General features: G+C 41.9%; 2 protein-coding genes across 10 annotated transcripts in view; one reads left to right on the forward strand and one right to left on the reverse strand.

Moving 5' to 3' along the window:
• idh1 (isocitrate dehydrogenase (NADP(+)) 1) overlaps nucleotides 1-17,640 on the reverse strand; it is a 32,905-nt gene extending 15,265 nt beyond the window's left edge. Inside the window, exons 1-3 of one of the 4 annotated variants that reach the window (XM_052024902.1) lie at nucleotides 17,525-17,640; nucleotides 3,104-3,400; nucleotides 1,332-1,471 (exon numbers count right to left, since the gene is read on the reverse strand). In XM_052024902.1, coding sequence (XP_051880862.1) covers nucleotides 1,332-1,456 — 125 coding nt within the window. In that variant the 5' untranslated portion in view covers nucleotides 1,457-1,471; nucleotides 3,104-3,400; nucleotides 17,525-17,640. Of the gene's footprint in view, nucleotides 1-1,331; nucleotides 1,472-2,100; nucleotides 2,265-2,912; nucleotides 3,070-3,103; nucleotides 3,401-17,496 lie in introns of those variants that run through there. The other 3 variants (XM_052024894.1, XM_052024886.1, XM_052024878.1) reach the window with 3 other exon arrangements.
• A 170-nt stretch (nucleotides 17,641-17,810) lies between these two features.
• Nucleotides 17,811-21,495, forward strand: part of pikfyve (phosphoinositide kinase, FYVE finger containing) — an 81,545-nt gene continuing 77,860 nt past the window's right edge. For 4 of the 6 annotated variants that reach the window (XM_052015546.1, XM_052015591.1, XM_052015600.1 and 1 more), the window contains exon 1: nucleotides 17,811-17,949. The gene's annotated coding sequence lies outside the window, so the exon portion shown is untranslated. Of the gene's footprint in view, nucleotides 17,950-17,978; nucleotides 18,357-18,978; nucleotides 19,053-21,495 lie in introns of those variants that run through there. The other 2 variants (XM_052015564.1, XM_052015555.1) reach the window with 2 other exon arrangements.

Here is a 21,495-nt window from a genome sequence, read left to right on the forward strand (position 1 = left end):
TAGAATAAAAACTGAAAATGCTGGATATACTCAGGTCAGGCCACATCTGTGGGAAGAGAAAAGAGCTGACAGTTCCGGTCAAAGACCCTTTGTCAGAAAAGGGAAGGAGACAAAAGATGCTTGCAGGGAGGGTGGGGGAGCGGGGATGTCTCTGATAGGGGAAAACCCAGGGTGACCTTGGCTGCAAACAAGGTCATCTGGTCAATGAGTGAACGTGAGCAGTTGGTGAACCTTTATCCAGCAATTTTTTTTGACAAGAATTCCCAATTTGATTAATTGGATTGAAATTCCCCACCTGACTTGGTGGGATTTGAACTTGTGTCTCTGGATCAATGGTTCAGAACTCTGGCAGCTAATGCAGTAAATTACCATACACTTGTGTGCCATAAATTTCAAAAATTTTATATATTTGTTAAACTTTTCCAAGGCAAGCCACTTGCTCAAGGGGAAAACTTTTTTTTCTACTCGCCAGTTAATAATTTCACACACCAACTGATTCAATTGATATTGTACTGCACGGCACATACCCACATCCACATTTTTCTTTGCACATAGTTAGTCAATGACAATAAGGATAGTGCAAGGTACAGGCATTACTTTTAGTATACAATGCAGCCAAATTAGAAAATAGGTAACAGCAGCCATAACCCGTTTTGGACTGCTCTCCTGCACCTTGTTTGTAAGTGTGCTGTATGCAGACTTCAGTGGAGAATTGAAATGAGGCTCAACTGTACAGTCACAAAAGTAATAGCTCCTGAAAATACTATCAGGTTTGGCTTGTATAGAAACATTTGTTACTGGTCTCTAACGCAACACAATTCCTGGTATCTCAAGAGTTATATCTGGCTGTATTCACTCATAGGAAAAGCACTTAAGACAAAAATTAAGGAAAATCTTTTAATTACATCAAATTTGTACTTTGTGTGTATCTGCAAAATTTTAGATACCATTAAAGACAGGTTAATATGTATTCAAATGGTAAACATAACTCCTTTTACTTAAATTTGAAATAATTTCAGAAGTGTACAATAGGAAATTGAACTGTAGGTAAGTATTTCAGTAACTCAGTTCAAAGGAAATTGCTGAATCACTGTATATGGTAAGTCTGAAGTCCCATCAAGTCAGTGAAGCATTCAGCAATTAGAATCCTTTATTTTGAGACAACCAAGAAAAAAAAGTCATAGCCTGAAAATAGTGGAAAACTTCATATTAAAAGTTCCAAAATACAAATATTCACAATTATATTAAATAAAATTGACTTCCCTTTGGTTGAGCCATTCAAAGCAGGATTAATAAAAGTAACACATTTTTAATATTCTTTAAATTACAACCTGTGTAGATCAATCTCCAAATAAGGAAAGAGAAGTTTCTCTTTAATCAGTTCCCAAATAACTCTGGTCATCTCATCTCCTTTCATTTCCACCACAGAACCAACTTGGATCTTTATAGCTGACATTGTTTTGTGAGGTTTCTGGAGAGAAATATAAATAGCCATTAATGAGAAATGAATTCACCAAGTTAGATTTTCTTGTTGACAACTTATAATACTGTTCTAGACTTGTTAAAATACTGTAAAATATAATTCTTAAACGAATCAGATACTCAAATTTCAACAGCTCAACTTCATCACAACACCAAAGAACTTAGGAGAGTAGCTTTATGACCCGAGAGATTTGTCAAATCACAGGTCAGGGTCAGTAAATAACTCAACCTGAATTTCACAAACTGGTTTTACAACTTTAGAACATGTTTGTGCAGGGGATTCATGCAACCACTTTAATGATTATAATGCAAATCTACCTTAAATATCTTTTGCTTTCATTACATCACTGCAATCCCTTTTCCATCAATTAGCAAAAATTGATCTGTCAATGACGTAATCGTATGAAAAGAAAGAGGGGTTGTCCAAATCATCAGTTGATAATGAGAATTCTTATGGGGCTAAGGGCTAAAATACACCTTCACAACCACTGCAAAAAAAATTTCCATTGGTGCCAACTGACAGTGAAACAATTAAAATCAAAAAGTATACCAAGAAAAAAAACCAAGAAAGAACTAAATAATGCAAACTAAGAGTACATCAGACAAATGTCTAATTACATTAATCCCAGTAGAAATAACCCAGTTAATGGAGTCTCCATTCATTCTCAGATTGATGCAAAAGATCCCATGGTGCTTCTTCAAATTAAAGTAGGGGAGTTATCTCCCAGTCAAACAGTTCATCAACACACTGGTGTTTGTGGGATCTTCTTGTACCAATTTCTGTCAGCATTTCAAAAGGCTCGCAAGTTCTTTGGTATGTCCTGAAAGAGACATGAAAGGCACCAAGCAAATAGAGGTTTCCCTTTTCCATGAACATGGGCTGGTAAACGTGGCAAAATCAGTGCAAGATATTTGTTGCTGCTGGGAAACAAAATAGCTGACAACTAATCACAAAATAATGTTTCATACCAGATGAGTGAGAGTTTGGTTTTTGAGGAAGGTGTAGAAGCAATTCCCGAATTTAAACAGTTAAAACTGTTACGGCACGAATGCCACAACAATAAAAAAAAATCCGAGAGGTCAGAAATGGAGGAGCCAAGGCACACAATCAAAGAGCCCTTTTGCTCGTTTCTGGAGCACCGGAGACCCCGAACCTGTCCTTTTCTTACACAGGGTGCAGCGGGGAAGCAAAGGTGTAGGTGAAAAGAGTGAATGCAGGGGCGGGGAAAGCAACGATCACACACGGGCCAAAGTGAAGAGAAGAGCGGAAGTGGAATTCGCAACGAGCCGAGTGGTGGTCGGTGGTTTGGGGGTGGGCGGGGGGGGGGGGGGTGTTGTCACCAGCTCCGGCTGCACAAGGGCGTCCATTCAACCCCGGCTGGTCCCACCCACCCGAGCTCCCGTTCACAATCCAGTGCAGACGTCCTCACCTGCTCCGAGCCCAGTGACAATACAAGGACTACTCGCTCCTGCCGCTGCTGCCACCGCCGACCGCTTCAACGTTAACTCGCAGTCGCGACACTGGGTGGACGGGGCCGACGGGTGGTCCGCCGCCACCACCACGTGGGTCGCCTCGTCCAATCGGCGGGGCGCCGCACCGAGCGGCCCAATCAGGACTCACCACATCGAGTCGCCCGCCGGCGTCGCTGGAGGGCGCAGGCGGCTGTCTCGCGGGTCGTGCCGCTTCTTGCCCCGCGCGCGCTCCCGGGCTCCTGCCCGGCGGAGGAGCCTCAGCCCACGGCTGTCAGCGCCCGTCTTCTGGTCGGTGCAATGCCAGCTCAGCTGCGGGGCGAATGCCTCCAAGAGAAATGAGTGGAATCGGCCACCGGGCTGCAAAACCAGCTCATTTTGAGAAAGAGGGTCCCCAAAGCGCTGGCCATGGTCCTGCTGCGCCGATATCCCGGCTCTGGTGGTATCTCTGCAGGAAATGCAAATATCACGAATCACATAGCGATCCACAGAGGGTCGTTCAAATGTCTCTTCCGCTGCCCAGAGATAATTAACGTCGGTCCTCCGTGTCACACAGGATATTTAAGCCTTCGTATTCAAAAAGCTAGAATCCACTTTAAGTGCTGTGGAAGAGACCATCCACCCAGTGCTAAAATTTTTATTTCCTCGCCTTTTAGTTGTAATGACCGTAAATTAAAATCTCTAATGATACATAATAATATGTATCATGACCTTGAATACTTCATGTCCTGAACTTACTTCGTTGAAGAAAGCCCTCACTTATAAAGTGTCTTCATAATTGTGGCCCAGAAACTACTGGAAAGGAAATAGCTAATTCACACATTTACTTATATTTGTTTTTTTACATCCATTTTATTGTGTCAGTAAAAAAAAGCCACCTTGAATTCCAATTTATCACATATGACAGGGTGCAGAATCAACCTCTCAGCAAATGAAAATGTCGCAACCTCATGTTGAGATTCTCTGTTGATAAAAGTTGACATGAAATTGATGGGTTTGCATGGTGAATGTGAATTAATCTTGCTGCAACTATTTAAGGCTGGTAATTCACTCTCAGTTAATTTATGGTCCATGCATGACATTGTCCATTGGGAAGTTTATTTCCTTCGAGCCTGTAGTCACACGTATCTGCAGACCTAATAGAGTTAAACCAAACGACTTCTACCAAATATCAAAAGTGACACAAGAAAAGCTACCAAAAGAACCATGACCCCTTCTGGCTTGAGGAAGAACAACAATCAGCGACAATAAGTCCTCGTTATCTGCCAACTTACTATTCGTGGATGGGATAGGCCACGTACGTCCAGGAATGAAGGTAAATATGATATGTTCCTCCAGAACACTCCGCTGTGGTGCCTGGTGAATCTTGTCTGCCATTTAATTTCTTGTGCTGGCAAATGGTGAAATATCAATGGCCAGAGCCAAAGTTGGGAACAGCAGGGGTCAGAAACATGGGCAAGCTTTGTGGCTGGAGCCAGGATCCAGAGCATGGGCCAGGCATGTGGCTGGAACCAGGCTTGGGGACAGGAACACTGGGGAGGAGGAATTTAAGTAGTTGTTATATCCACCGGTGAGATTGACCAATGCCCATTGCAGACAATAGCATCAGTGCTGGCAGCCTTAGAGATAAATTCATGTTTTTTTTGTTATCCATGGGAGGTCCGTGGCACTACCCCTTGTGAATAATGAGGTCTTAATGTAAATACATTCAATTATACATTACTAAATTATATATATTACTACATTTCCTCACCCACCCCACCCTCCCCCCAATTCCCTCCAAGCTAATTCAACACTATTAAACAAAATCTTTCAAATATGCCAGAGATCTCCTTTTCCTGGAAGGGCATCTGACCTCCACCTAGATAGCATAGGATCTTTTGCTGTCTACCATCTGACTGTAGTATACTCACAGGCATAGTGTCCAGATGATCCATCATCAGCACCTGGCCCTGAACTCTTTATCAGCAGTCACCTAATGGTATATTTATATGCACTCAGAGTCAAAGCTCATCTTTGACCTATGAGGAAACCATCTGAGGCACTCACTTCATCTTATGGTACAGGGAAATCAGAGGTTTGTGCTCTGTGCAAATGGTGAAGTGAGGTCCATCATTGCACTTAAGGAATCTCTGCACACTAAACATGATGGCTAAACCTTTCTATGCTGCTGTCAGTGTTCAGCACATATACCCTATCGGCTTTTCAAAACCATCATCCCTTCGATGGGACAATACGACATCAACAATGTATGGTAAGATTAAACTTTGAGTAATGCGCAACATTAGAGACTGTAGCAATTCTCTGGAATGCAGAAAGGCCTTTTCCTGAGCTTCAGTCCAATCCACATCCTTTCAAAGCAATTGGCACAATGGAGCAGAGTTTTGCTATATCTGGCAACAAATTATTTCAACAATTCAACCATTCCCAGATCTGCCTTCAGTTAGGTGTGCTCCTTTAGAATTCATATTGTATTGCAAATATTGTGCTTCATTCCTCAAAATAGGATTCTTACTTCTCTTTAAAGGTAGAGCATGCTTTTTCCAGCACTTCAACACTTCCTCCTGATTCCACTGATGCTTTTCTCTCAACGCTCCAGTAACCAGGATATCATCTCAGAATACAGAGACCCCTCCATGGTTTTCTGAAAATTAGAAGCCTCAGGAAAAACTGGAGTAGTTCGTTATGTGTAAAAAGGTCTGTGTTTGTATTAACTTCTTAGACGGCTCCTCTTACATCTGTTGTTATGCATGACCATTATCCAACTTTGTCCACTGCCACCATCCTGATAAAACTGCAAATATGTCTTCTAGGAATGGATGAGATTCAATTAACAGTAACCTTATCCACAGATCTTGATGGATCCATCAACTTTAATACTGCCCATTCAGAGTACTTATTTTTTTTCTCAGAGAAGCTAGTCAATCTCTGTCTCCAGTTTTGTTTTCATTGCATCAGACACTGACCTTGGCTTGAAGAGCCACAATGGAGCATCAAGATCATTTGGCATGGGTGCCTCAACATGCCCTTTGAAAACTTATTCATGTATCCTTAGCACCTCCTACAATGTTCCAGCCTCATCCATTTTAACCCGATGCATCTTCCTCCAACCAGGGGAATTTCTTTCAGCCAATGTTTTCCCAGCAAGTTTGGATCAGAACCTGCAACAACAACTACTGGCACCAATATTTTAATCTGGTTTTGGTACATCAATGTCACATCAGCAATTTCAGCTTCTTCAATGCTATCAAATGTTTAGGTTTTCAGAGTTAACAGTACCTGCTTAAGTTAAGGTATATTGTTTTCTGGCTACCAAACATATTAATTCTGATTCATTGGTGTAATGTTGCACTCAGTATCAGGCTCAAATTTCATTTCTCTGCCATTCATTTTCATGACAACAATCAGTGCTTTTACTTTATTGAGACATCCCCTTTTTCAATGTGAATACTATCTCTATTACAGTCATTTGCTTCCTTTATGTGGTGAGAATGGTGGAAACTTGAGAAATTTGGAGCACCTTCCGCAAAATTTCTCACTTTCATTTTGTATGGTCAACTTTATACTTATTTCTACAGTCTCTTGTGATGTGATCTTTTAAACCACATTTGTGGCACACTTCTTGCCAGAACCAGCATTCAGATTGCATATGTTTCCCTCCACAGCAGTAACAGCCTTTGTTTACCCTTTGAAAAATGTTCAGTTTGTTTTGGAACAGTACATTTTGTTGCTTGTCATGTGTGCACGCTGTCTTAACAAGAAGCTGTCTTACTTGCCATTCCTGTATGTTTCTTATTACCAATTCTGGTTCCACTGCAGTTTTCAGATTCAGAAAACAATTGCATATGAATGTAGTATTTACTGATTTTGTACACCAACCTGTCCCTTAGCATCTGAGATAATGTGCTCCACAATTACAATCTTGTGATAAATTCCTCAATTTAGCTGCAATCTGAGCCACTGCTTCATTATGTTTCTTTATGAATCAAAGCAAGACTTTGCATCATCTTCTTTGGCTTTGGATTACAACGATTCTTCAACAAATCCACCAGTTCCATATATACTTTACTACCATATTTCTCCCACTCAGCGGATTTTTCAACTAGTGTGATGTTAGAACCTCCATCACACTAAAAGGAAGAAACCTTTGTTTATTATCATTGTCAATTTTGTTTGCAGCAAAGAAATGTAACAGTGTTCCTCCCAAGTCTGGGTTTGAGAATGCCATAACCAAGCCTCCTGACATTTTCCTCTATTATATTTTTAAATCAAACAGTTGTTAGAGTTTCCTCCTCTACCTTTTTTTTCCACTTCGGGAACAATTTTCCTTGTCGCCAATATGTTATAACTTAACATACAAAAAAAACTAAGATGGTGGCTACCAAAGTTCTAAACAGAGACACAAGATAAGCCCCCAAAAGCACAATCACCTCTACAGCGAAGATCAACTATACACTCAATTGTGAACAAAAGGTAAAGCAATTGTCTTTAAGGGTCTTCGATGACTAAATTTGATTTGGTAATCTGCTTCAGTTAAAATCATCTATCAACTGCTTAAGGGTAGTTATTACTTTATTGCCTAAATGATTGGCAGGTTAAAATATAGCTTAGAAGTATTACTTAATTCACAACCTGAATTTTAGCAGGTTATTTTGTAGACATTTTGGAGAAGGTTAGGTTGTGGACATTTTAGGAAGGTTACATAGTGGCTCATAATCTATCAACTTTTTCCAGATTTTCTGTGATTGCAGGTATAACAGGGTCGGATATTGTCCCCAGCCTTGCACTAAGTGACATGGAATTAATGCCTCCATGAGGTCCAAGATGTTCAGACCTTCATGTTCCACTCTTTGGCTGTCTGTTAGAGGGATCTAACTTCTCAGTATGGGTGGAAGTTAGGAACAAGAAAGAAGTTACTCTACTGGGGGTATTCTATAGGCCCCCTGGTAGCAGCAAGGATACTGATCGGGAGGCAGAGTTTGGAAAGGTGCAAAAATAACAAGGTTGTTATCATGGGAGACTGCAACTTCCCAAATATTGATTGGCACCTGCTTAGTACCAAAGGTTTAGATGGGGCAGAGTTTGTTAAGTGTGTCCAGGACGGATTCCTGTCACAGTATGTTGACAGGCCGACTAGAGGAAATGCCAAGATCTAATATTAGGTAATGAACCAGGTCAGGTGATAGATGTCTCAGTGGGTGAGCATTTGGGGGACAGTGACCACCGCTCCCTAACCTTTAGCATTGTCATGGACAAGGATAGGAAAATATTTAATTGGGGAAGGACAAATTATGAGGCTATAAGGCTGGAACCTGTGAGTGTGTATTGGGATGACATTTTTGAAGGGAAATGTACTATGGAGATGTGGTCGTTGTTCAGGGATCTCTTGCAGGATGTTAGGGATAAATCTGTCCCGGTGAGGCAGAGAAAGAATGGCAGGGTGAAGGAACCATGGGTGACAAGAGAGGTGGAACATCTAGTTAGGAGGAAGAAGGCAGCAGACATAAGGTTCAGGCAGTAAGGATCAGATAGGTCCCCTGAGGATTGTACGGTAGCAAGGAAGGAACTTAAGAAGGGGCTGAGGAGAGCAAAAAGGGGACACGAAAAGGCCTTGGCAAGTAGGGTTAAGGAAAACCCCAAGGCATTTTTCACTTACGTGAAGAGCAGAAGGGTGACGGGAGTAAAGGTAGGACTGATTAGGGATAAAGGTGAGATGATGTGCCTGGAAGCTGTGGAACTGGGTGAGGTCCTCCATAAATACTTCTCTTCAGTATTCACCAAGGAGAGGAGCCTTGATGACGCTGAGGACAGTGTTGGTAAGGGTAATGTTCTATAGCATGTTGATATCAAGAGAGAGGATGTGTTGGAGCTATTAGAAAATATTAGGACAGATAAGTCCCCGGGGCCTGACGGAATGTTCCCCAGGCTGCTCCGTGAGGTGAGGGAGGAGATTGCTGAGCCTTTAGCTAGAATCTTTGAGTCCTCGTTGTCCACGGGAATGGTATCAGAGGATTGGAGGGTAGCAAATGTTGTCCCCTTATTCAAAAAAGGTAGTAAGGATAGTCCAGGGAATTATAGACCAATGAGCCTTACGACTGTGGTGGGCAAGCTGATGGGGGATTCTTAGAGATAGGATCTATGGGCATTTAGAGAATCAGGGTCTAATCAGGGACAGCCAGCATGGCTTTGTGAAGGGCAGATCATGTCTCACAAGCCTGATAGTGTTCTTTGAAGAGATGACCAGACAGATTGATGAGGGTAGTGCAGTAGATGTGGTCTACATGGATTTTAGTAAGGCATTTGACAAGGTTCCACATGGTAGGCTTCTTCAGGTCAGAGGGCATGGGATCCAGGGAAGCTGGCCATGTGGATTCAGGATTGGCTTGCCTGTAGAAAGCAGAGGGTTCTGGTGGAGGGGGTGCATTCAGACTGGAGGGCTGTGACTAGCAGTGTCCCATAAGGATCAGTTCTGGGACCTCTGCTTTTCGTAATTTTTATTAATGACTTGGATGAGGGGGTAGAAGGGTGGGTTGGCAAGTTTGCAGACAATACAAAGGTTGGTGGTGTTGTGGATAGTGTAGAGGATTGTCAAATATTGCAGAGGGACATTGATAGGATGCAGAGCTGGGCTAAGAAGTGGCAGATGGAGTTCAATCCGGAGAAGTGTACACTTTGGAAGGACAAACTCCAAGGCAGAGTACAAAGTTAATGGCAGGATTCTTGGTAGTGGGGAGGAGCAGAGGGATCTGGGGGTCCATATCCACAGATTCCTGAAAGTTGCCTCACAGGTGGATAGGGTAGTTAAGAAAGCTTATGGGGTATTAGCTTTCATAAGTCAAGGGATCGAGTTTAAGAGCCGCAAGGTAATGATGCAGCTCTATAAAGCTCTGGTTAGACCACAGTTAGAGTACTGTGTCCAGTTCTGGTCACCTCATTATAGGAAGGATGTGGAAGCGTTGGAAATGGTGCAGAGGAGATTTACCAGGATGCTGCCTGGTTTAGAGAGTATGCATTATGAGGAGAGACTAAGGCTTTACTCTTTGGAGAGAAGGAGCATGAGGGGAGACATAATAGAGGTGTACAAAATATTAAGAGGAATAGATAGAGCGGACAGCAAGTACAAGAGGGCATGGCTTTAAAGTAATGGGTGGGAAGTTCAAGGGAGATATCAGAGGAAGGTTTTTTACCCAGAGAGTGGTTGGGGCACGGAATGCGCTGCCTGGGGTGGTGATGGAGGCAGGTACATTGGTCAATTTCAGAGATTACTAGATAAGCATATGGAGGAATTTAAAATAGAGGGATATGTGGGAGGAAGGGGTTAGACAGTCTTAGGCGAGGTTTAAAGGTCGGCACAACATTGTGGGCTGAAGGGCTTGTATTGTGCTGTACTGTTCTATGATCTCCATGGAACAGGTGTGACTGTTATACAATTTGACAATCATGGGCTGCACATATTCAATAGTGTGTTGCCAAGCTGTTTAGGCAAAATCCAAATCTTTTTGATCTCTATCTCTAGTTTTGTTTATTATACTCAGAACTACATAGATTGGTTTCTATACACTGTTGCCTTTGCAGGCCTTCCTGGTTCTGACTGACTTCGCAGTATCTTTTCCACAGATGTCTTTTTGCAAGTAAATCTTTATTTAGCTATCGGGCACTCTTGATCTTTGTGTTTATCATAGACTTGAAATTTTAGTATTCTTAGTGTTTAACTCCCAAAGCTTTTTTTAATCAAACACAGGATCTTATATTTCTCCTCATTTACTCATTGGTTAAAATGCTACGGTAAGCTTTTGAGAAACATGACCATTTAAGGTATTATAACACTCATGATATTTTAAACAATGGGCTTCTGCAAAAAGCTTTACAGTAAAAAAAATAGTTAATTGCTTTCTATGGCTTTGTATGAAAACTTTTAAATATTTCCAGGATCACCATTTAACAGAGTGACAGATTATGTTTTCACCTATCTACAGTGCCATGAGATAAGTATGATCCTGATGCGTTATTGACAATGCGATGCCATTAACAATTTGCAGTATAAGCATTTTGCAGCACAAGTAATGCAACGACAGCAAGATAAAAAGAATCATATTCATTTCATGTGACTACGCAAAGTAGTCTTTCAAGCACACTTTATATTCTTATGTATGTGAACAGCACAAATCGGACTATATACCCTAGAACGAGGTCCCTCAATTTCATAGCATTCCAGGAAGATTTGAAAGAAAATAATACTATCCAATGGCTGGAATCATACCTTGCACAAAGGTGTGTGAGTGACAGAGATCAACCATGCCAGCTCCAGTGCAAGAGTTCCTCAGAGTATTGTCCTAGGGCCCAACCATTTTCAGCTGCTTCCTCAATGACCTTCCTTTCACCACAAGATCACGTGGGGATGTTCACTGATTATTGCACAATATTAAATTCCATTCAAACTCCATAGCAAGTGAAGCGGTTCATTCCTGTATGCAGCAAGACCTAGACAATGTTTGGTATATACTGATAATTGTATCACAAAAACACAGGCAGTGAGTATCTTTAAGAAAAAAGAATGTAACCACCTACCCTTGCTATTTAATGGCATTACCATTGTTGAGTTCCTCTCCATTAGTATCCAAGGATCACCATTGACCAGAAAATCAATGGGACCAGTCACATAAATACTATGACTGTAAGACCGAGTCAGAATATGTTGTAGAAAGTAACTTATCTCCCCACAGCCAAAAGCCTTTACACAATCGAACTGGGCAAAAGTTGGGAGTGTGAATGAATACACTCCACTTGTCTAGATGCATGAAGCTCCAACAACAGTCAGGTAACTCAACACCGTCCAAGACAAATCAACAGCCACCTATCCACCACCCTAAATATTCATTTCTTCTGCCACTGGTACTTTGTGGCTGCAGTATGTGCCATCCAGTTAATCCACTACAGCTTCTCACCTCTGCTACTCTGACAGCACCTTTCAAATCCACAACCTCTAGTAGCAAGAAGAATAAGGATAGCAAGCCAATGGGAACACAACACCTGCAGGTTCTCCTCCCAATCATTCTCATCTTCAGTTATGATTGCCATGTCTAAATTGTGGATTTCTTACCGACAACATTCTGGGAGTTCCTTCACCAGAATGACCACAGTTCTCCAAGAAGATGGCTTGCCGCTCAAGGGCAAGAAGAGATGGGCAGTGAAAATGCTGGAGTAACAGACAATCTGCTGGAGGAACACCTCGGGTCAGGCAGCATTTGTGGGAGGAAAGGAATTGATGATGTTTTGGGGTGAAACCCTGCATCAGGACTTGTTAGGCTTGCCAATAATCACTACATGCTGATAAATGAATATATTAAAAAATAAACCTTCTGAGATGAAAACTGTTCATTCTTGATCTCTGGCATCAAATGAGCATGATAAACGTGATAGTCAGGCGCAAGGCAAGGAAATAGTACTCTAAACTTGAACAGCCTGGAAACATTTAATCTTCACATTTAGATGACAAAAATAGTTCTTTGGGCAAGTTACCAGAGCTCTTTATAATTTTTTTCTCTCTGTTGGTAGGACAAGATATCAAATGAAGAGAAACCAATGAAATCAACTTCAGAGTATAAAAACAGCTTGTATCAACACTATTAACTGTTCTTCCAAATTGGGATTTAAATTCTCATTCATCACTGCCAAGTTTTACCACACTAGGAAAATGAGATTTAAAATGAAACTTGGCTGAGGAATTGATAGTACGTAGCGCCCCAAATTAGAATGAAAATAAACATGAAAAGTACTAAAAAAAATTATGTATAAAATTCTTACATTTGATTTTTATGTACATTGACACAAATATCAAGCTTGGAAAAGTCAGAAATAAAACAAGTTTTAAATTTCAGACAAAGTAGGGGAGGGGTAGAAAACAAAAAAGGTCAAGAACAGTGACACAAGAGAATGCATATGCTGTAATCTGGAGCAACAGCCAATCTTCTGGAGGAACTCAGTAGGCTTCATGTGGAAATGAAGAGGAGAGCCAACCCACTGAGTTCCCCCAGCAGATTGTTTGTAGGTCTAGAACAGTGTTGAGATAAAGAGAAATTGAATGACACAAGTGGCACCTGCTGAAAGAGGGAGATAAAGGACGATGACTCACGAAAAGTGCCAAGAAGGGGAGACAAGTGAAATCTGAAATTTTCTGGAAGAGAAAAAGAAACTAAATGGTGAATTGTTGATTACCCGAAATTGTATTTTACGTGGACCACTTGTTCTAGATTTTCCCACACACGGATCCACAGACTGCCAATATAAAACAAGGTTAAAATATACCAAATTGAAGGATGAGGAGCTGTTCCTTGGACTTATACTAAGCATCATTGGAACACTGTAGGAGGACAAAAGCAGAAAGATCACAGTGGGAATGAGATGAAGGATTGAAGTTTTACACTTGTTTTTTTTCTAATGTAGAAGACCGTGCAGAACACAGTGCACAGATGTAGTGCACAAATTTGGCAGAAATACAGGTAAATCATTGCTTCACCTGGAAACAGCATTTGGGCCTCTGGATGGCAGAAAGGAAGAAAGTAAAAGAGCAGGTGCTGCACCTCCTGCATTTGCATGGGGAGGAACCTTTTTACTTCTGCTTTCTCATGCGACCGCATCATACGCAACTCCTTATCTTTGACATACACCAGAATGTGGAAATGAAGAGGAGAAGGCCACTCAGCTCCTTGAACCTGGCCAATCCGTTTGTAATCTGGGACACACTGAGCTTCCAGTTGTTCTTCATTTCTATCCACTCAGGCTAACTTTTAATCAATCATCAATCTGCCTTAGCCTTAAAAATATTCAAACACTCTCCTTACATCACCCTTTGTGGAAGGGAATTCCTAAGACTCACTACCTTTTGAGAGGAAAATATTTCAACTCAGTTCAGTCTTAAATGGATGATCTCTTAATTTTGAAAAATGATCACTTGTTCTAGACTCTCCCACATAAGGATCCTCATTGTATCCAGCCTGTCAAGACTCATCAAGATCTTGTTTCATCTCCACCTGGATGCTTACACCAATTGATTCTTAAAGTAAGAAAAGATATCTATTAGTCACATGTGCATCGAAACACACAGTGAAATGCATCTTTTGCATAGTGTTCTGGGGGCAGCCCGCAAGTGTCGCCACGCTTCCGGCACCAACACAGCATGCCTACAACATCCTAACCTGTACGTCTTTGGAATGTGGGAGGAAACTGGAGCACCCGGAGGAAACCCACACAGACACGGGGAGAACGTACAAGCTCCTTACGGATAGCGGCAGGAATTGAACCTGGGTCGTTGGCGCTGTAATAGCGTTACGCTAACTGCTACACTACCGCGCCTGCCCCTAAAAGTAGCACTATGGCGCAGCAATTAGAATTCCAGCTCCAGTGGATGCGTTTGATCTTGATCTCACGTGCTGTCTATGTAGTTTCCATGTTCTCCCTGTGACTATGTGGGTTTCCCCAGATGCTCTGATTTCTTTTCACATCCCAGAGACAGACTGGTTTTTAGGTTCATTGGCTACTGTAAATTGAGCAGGTGGGTGGCAGGAGAATCAGGAAGCGGTTGATGGGCATGTGAGAGAGAATACCAGGAAATAAGTGAGTAAATGGGACTGTTCTGGGAGCCGTCACAGACTCAATGGGCTAAATGGCTTTCTTCTATTCCCAAAAAGAAAAGAGGAAATTATTGCTTTTCCTTTGGAATATGGTACTAAATACAATTTTATTCTTTATTTGCCCTGTCCAAATTTGATGCTTCACATGTTGCTGGGTTCTAGCTACTTGTGTCTGTCATCAGATTAAGATATGAAATAAGAAATATAGTTCGGTATTGGTGCACTTTTTCCATTCTAACTCATTTGAACAATATGTTTGGATGAATCACAAATCCCCTTAACTCCAGTATAAACAAGTTGATTTTGGCCTTGGTGTTCAGTTGGGTATGTTGTATGAATTTAGCTCTTTGGCAGTGGACTGCCCCAGAGCAGGCACAAGGGTAGTCAGGGAATTATTCCGTTAAATTTACCTGGCATGATCTTAAGAATGAACTGCTTATTTCTTTGGCAGGTATATCAACAGGGCTTTTACTGGAATATCCATTATATTGCTAAGGTGATGCTAGTGGCTGTGAGTTGGAAAGCTGTGGGAATATCCAGTGCAGATTTCAGTGAGCTGGTTAATAACCAATCATATGAATCATACTAGGGAATGTTCAAGGGTTTTTCCCATGTTTTTGTGTTGATTGTAATGGGACTATCAGTTAAAATTCTGGTGTGCTCAGACATGAAGTGTTCATTTTTAATTGTCATTTTCTGATAATTGAGCTCTGTAAGGTTGGCCTCTGGTAACTTTGCAAGATTCGGAGTTGCAACAGATTCCTCAAACATGCCTCACCATCATCAAACAAGGCTAAGTGAGAAGCATTTATTTGTCTTTATGGAATGTGTATAATGCAATAAACCATTTAAAAGACAGCACCAAGCAGTCATTGGACAAGGGTTAGTGGACTATAACTGATACTTGTACATCAAAAGCCTGCACTTTTAATTTGGTCTCAAACATAAGACAATTTCAAATTTGCAATGGTGTATCATTATAAAGAGCAAACTAAAGCAGAAAATGTCAGAACTACTCACAGGTCAGGCAACATTGGTAGAGAGAGTAACAGACCTCAACACAGTTGATTCAGGGCCTGAAATATTAACTCTGTTTCTCTTTTCACAGATGCAGTATAGCCATAAGACCAAGGAGCAGAATTAGGCCATTCGGCCCATCGAGTCTGTTCCACCATTCGATCATGGCTGATTTTTTTCCCTCTCAACTCCAATCTCCTGCCTTCTCCCCATAACCTTTGACGCCCTCACTAATCAAGAATCCATCAGCCTCTGCTTTAAATATACCCAATGACTTGGCCTCCACAGCTGTCTGTGGCAATGAATTCCACAGTCATCACCCTTTGGCTGAAGAAATTCCTCCTCATCTCTGTTCTAAAGAGATGTCCTTCTCCTCTGAGGCTGTGCCCTCTAGTCCTAGACTCTCCCACTACTGAAAACATCCCCTCCACATCCACTCTATCCAGGCCTTTCAGTATTTGGTAGGTTTCAATGAGATCTCCCCTCATTCTTCTAAACTCCAGCAAGTATAGAGCCATCAAATGCTTCTCATGCATTAGCCCTTTCATTCCTGAGATCATTCTTGTAAACCTCCTCTGGACCCTCTCCAACACCAGCACATCCTTCCTTAGATATTGGGCCCAAAACTGCTCACAATGCTCCAAATGTGGTCTGACCAATGAACCATAGAACAATACAGCACAATACAGGCCCTTCAGCCCACCATGTTCTGCTGACCTTCAAACCACTCCTAAGACTATCTAAGCCCTTCCTCCCACATATCCTTCTATCTTAAATTCCTCCATATGCTTAGCTAACAATCTCTTGAACTTGACCAACGTATCAGCCTCCACCACCACCCCAGGCAGAGCATTCCATGCACCAACCATTCTCTGGGTGAAAAACTTCCCTCTGACGTCTCCCTTGAACTTCACCCCCCCCCCCCCCCCCATTACCTTAAAGCCATGCCCTCTTGTATTGAGCATTGGTGCCCTGGGAAAGAGGCGCTGGCTGTCCACTCTGTCTATTCCTCTTAATATTTTATATACCTCTATCATGTCTCCCCTCATCCTCCTTCTCTCCAATGAGTAAAGCCTTAGCTCCTTTAGTTTCTCCTCATAATTCATACTCCCTAATCCAGGCAGCATCCCGGTAAATCTCCTCTGCACCCTCTCCAACGCCTCCACATCCTTCCTATAATGAAGCAACCAGAACTGGACACAGTACTCTAAGTGTGGTTTAACCAGAGTTTTGTAAAGCTGCATCATTACTTTGCAGCTCTTAAACTCGATCCCACAATTTATGAAAGCCAACACCCCATAAGTTTTCTTAACTACCCTATCCACCTGTGTGGCAACTTTCAGTGATCTGTGGATATGAACCCCCAGATCCCTCTGCTCCTCTACACTGCCCAGAATCTTGCCATTTACCTTGTATTCAGCCTTGGAGTTTGTCCTTCCAAAGTGTGCCTTACAAAGCCTCAGCATTACATCCTTGCTTTTATCTTCTAGTCCTCTCGAAATGAATGCTAACATTGCATTTGCGTTGCTGAGCGTTTCTGGCATTTTCTGGTTTTGTTTCGGATTAACAAGATCTGCAGTTTTTTGCTTCAATGATGAAAAAGCAGATGGTTTCCAGTGCCATCCAAACTGTCGTAACAGAATACTGCGACCACGCCTGGTAAGTATTTGTGGAAAGAGAAATAGAGCAAATGTTTCATCCCTTCATCAGAACTCGTGTCTCCAGCATTTTCTGTTTATTTCACAAAGCAACTTTTCTACCCAGCCACTCAATTTTAACAATATCGACTCCCACTCCAAAAAAAATGCATGCTGCCATTTGACTAATAATTCTCCTTTCCCACAGCTGCTCCCCGACCTGTTGGACGCCCCCAGCATTTTTCATTCTTATTACTGACTTCCAGCATCGGCGTTTCTGAGACTCACACTCCTGCTGACCGCGATTCCTTAGAAATAACATGCGACAGAAGTTCACTCTGCAAGTGCAAAGGCGGTAACATCCGCGCTGCGCTGTGCTGTGCTGTGCGGCACACCGACGACAAGGCAGCAGGGAAATCCCGCGCACGTCGAAGCGAACGCACCGGTACAGCGGTGGCGGGGGCGCTGCGGCGCGGCGCGGCGCGGCCCGGTGGGTGGGGGGCGAGGAGCGCGCGCAGCGGCGGCCCGGGGCGGCGGCGGATGCGCGCGCGCGCACGCACGACAGATGGTCGGGCAGCCATTGGTCGGAGCGGCCGGTGTGGGTGTGAGCAAAGGGAGAGGCGAAGTGACGCTCGGGGCGGTAGCAGGGGGACTGGGTGTTTTGATTCGCCGCCCCGCCACGGCCCGTCGGTCGGTGTGGACGCAGGCGAGAGGTGAGCGCTGCAGGGGAAGGGTTGGGGCGGGGGCGCAGGTCGCCGGATGCTGTTGCTGCGGCTACACATGATGTGGTGGCGCCCCGTGTTTGCGAGGCCTTGGCCCGCTCCCCGCCGCTTATGCTTCCCCTGCCCTTGAACTGCGGTTTCCCCCGCTGATCTTTGTCACTCGGGATCACGCTGGGGACTGGAGTGTGGGCACAGCGTCCCGCCCACTCCTGCCGGACGGGGAGCCGATCGGATAATACACCGGTGCGGAGCTTTGCGGTTGCAGATTCGTCGGTCCAGGATGATGTGATGTGACCATGCCCAGTCTCATGATCAGTAACTCCACCTCCTCGTATTAGTAACGGGGGCTTCTAAAAGAGAGTTTTTAGCGCTGCACCTCCATCACTATTATTTCTGAGGTATCGTGGCTGCTGACCGCTTAATCTGAAAAAAAAAGATAAAACTCTGGAAATGGTCGACCTGAAATGCCAATCCTATTTCTCGCTCTGCATGTTTTGCATTCTGTTTTTATTTCGGATATCGAGCATCTGCAATTTTTGGGGGGTTTTTTGACCGCTTAATCTGCCGGGTAACTATTGTAGTTAATCCAAGGCATATGATTTTTCATGACTTCTGCTATTTGTTGATCACAGGGATGTTTTCCCAGGGCTTCAAGTCCAAAGATTCCGTTTGCGTGCATGATATCTCGATAGCTCCCCAGACTAAAATGTCTCACTTTTTCAAGTTGAATATACATCTGCCAGTGAGGGGGCAAATAAAGTTAGCTCCCTCTAAACCTCCAAACCCACAAAACTCCACAGGAATAACCTGAAAGAAGTAACTCTACATATGGAACTTTTGTACACGTGAATGCTCATTAATGGCATGGTCAGATTCACAGCATAAATTAGGGGACACAGTTTTGTTTAATTCTGTTACAGTATGTGCTATCTCTAATGTAACTGTGGACTGATATGTCCCAAAAGATGTACATATGTAGATTGCAATTTTTGCTTGTGATGAAGGTGGTTTGTGTTATAGATGAAACGCTGTATTTTCACAACTTTGAGAATGTAACATCCTGAAGTGGAAGTGCAGCCACATATTAAGATTTGGTAAATAGGTTTGATAATACCTCTTGAATTAATAGCAATATGTGATTTGGAGAATATCTGTGTTTTATCAATGTTTTATCATTATGGTTATTAATTTGTCTGCTTAATGAAATGAACTGAGTTTTTTTCCATTTCCATCACCCCAATCCCTGAAATGTCAAAAATACTTCAAGCTTACAATTGTATATCAAAGTACACACACACTCCTGAAATGTAACTGTAATAAAATGTACAGTTATGAATAAGCACCATGTAGTCCTTCAAAAGGGGTTGCTGTTCCTCAATTATTGGTCTATGTTTAGTAGGAGTTTTGGGTGCTGTAGACCGTTTTGGAGACAATAATAGTTCAAAGCACAGCTTGGGCCCTGAAGTTGGAAAAGTCTTTATTCTCAGGAGTTTTGCTTATAGATGGTTCATCACCATAAATTGACTGCTGTTGATTCCTACATTATGATGAATCTTTTTTTTGTATATCATAACAACATCTCTCCTCTTGTGTACGAGCATGAAGCACTCTTGCCAGCAAGTTTAATCACTTTGAATCACCCAGGCCTTGTATTTCTTGAAGTAGCCTTGGGTCACAGTAATACTTATAACTTTGGTTCATTCAAATGGCACAATCTACCTGAGCAAGTATTGTAGAAAAGCAAGATATTGATGATTTTGGAAATGGAGGGCAGTGTTAAAGTTGAAATGATTTTTAAAGAACCGGCAATCTGAATTTTATATGCAACCTTCAGTTTGGCTGGGATCAATAAAATTGCTTAATGAGTATATTCTTTGGGGTAAATATATTTAATACATGAAGTTTTTCTTGTTAGTTCGCTTTTGTATTTCTTTTGTCATAACCAGTAATACTGTAATGGTGTACTTGCTCAGGTGGTAGTTGAGTAGACAGAACTGTAAGAAAGATTTTGATTTGGAATTTATCTTGTATTACTTAGATTTCTGAAAAAGAAATGGAAATTCAGGAAGTGGTTCTAGTTTCTCGAATCAAATCTGATTATTTATCTTCAAAGGCAAACCAGATCCCCAGGTCCTTTTGTGTCTTTAATTGAAAAGATTCACATTTAAAATGAGGAAGTTAATGGTCAAACTGCATGTTATTGCTGCACCTTGTGAGGAAATCATATGGAAGGGAGTTGCTGTCTAAGTAAGACTGTTATAAATATCTCTTGAATGGTACAGCTTTGCAAAAATGGAGGAGGTAGATATTGGACTAGAATTTGGTTCAGCCTAACTTAGTTTATCTTGTTAAATTTCCACATGCATTTACATAGTGAATTACTTTGTGGGAAATCAGAATGCTGTGACGGATGCTACTGTTGTGAATAGAACAAAAAATATGTCACTAATCAGATTGAAGAAAGTTTTGCATTGTCTGTTGACATAGACATTTACATAGTGTGTTCCGCAGCTGATGCGCAGGATATACTGGCAGCTGTTATGCTGTTTACTTAAAATAAACTGGTTCTACATCAATTTTTCACAACCTTTGGAACTCTATAACACTCCATAAAACAATTCAAGGTTGGAAAACCTAACAGACGTTGTTTTACAATACTAAATTAAGTGCAGAATTGTGGTTAGATTGATTAGAGAGAAATATGCAGCCTGACTGTGGGTGAAAGTGGTTATGAAGTTGAGAAACAGCATAGTTCATAAGAAAATTTGGAACATACTAAAATATGGGATCTGTATACAGAGTTAAGTGTCTCATGGAATAGGACTGAATCATTGAACACACTTCTTAAAGATTTCATGAAAATTATTTGTGCAGAATTCTCAAACTTTAAATTGTTGCAACAAAGTAACTGCATTGTGTTTCTTCTGCATGGGAGTCGACGATTTCATTAATTAGGTCAATGATTCTTTGATACAGTGCAATCAGCAATCATGAGATATGAAGGAAAAATGCATGTTTTCCCTGCCTGCTGATTTGTTGCTCCGTCCTGTAGTTTGAAAAACTATTGACTGGAAATTGGACTTTGAACATCTTTGATGCATTTAGTATGTGTTGCATGTAATGCTGATGCAAAATCAAAAGCCTCAAAGAATCATGAAACTAGGACATTCTTGTTTTGAGAACTTATTACTATTGTTTGCTTCCCTTTAAGAGTGTTAAAACTTGACCTGCATGTTTGACAGAAGCTCTCAATGGTGAGTCAATATTGAGGCTTCTATGAAAGTGAGAAAGAAGGGTAGTGGCAATGGTGCATTGGTTGCCCAGGGAGGCCGGCCATGCTACCTCGAACATGGAAAAGGCTAATCACCGCCAGCATCAGTTCCACAGACCCCTTGTTCTTTGCAGACAGTTGTCAGCACTGATTTTTTTTTTAAATAAGGGATTTTTTTTAACACAAACAATGTCATGGGAGATGGGTCATTTTAGTTCAAAACTTACTACTCTCAGTGTGACGCACACCCCAATTACTGCTAGTTA

This window comes from Pristis pectinata, chromosome 1, assembly GCF_009764475.1.
Source record: "Pristis pectinata isolate sPriPec2 chromosome 1, sPriPec2.1.pri, whole genome shotgun sequence".
NCBI lineage: Eukaryota > Metazoa > Chordata > Chondrichthyes > Rhinopristiformes > Pristidae > Pristis > Pristis pectinata.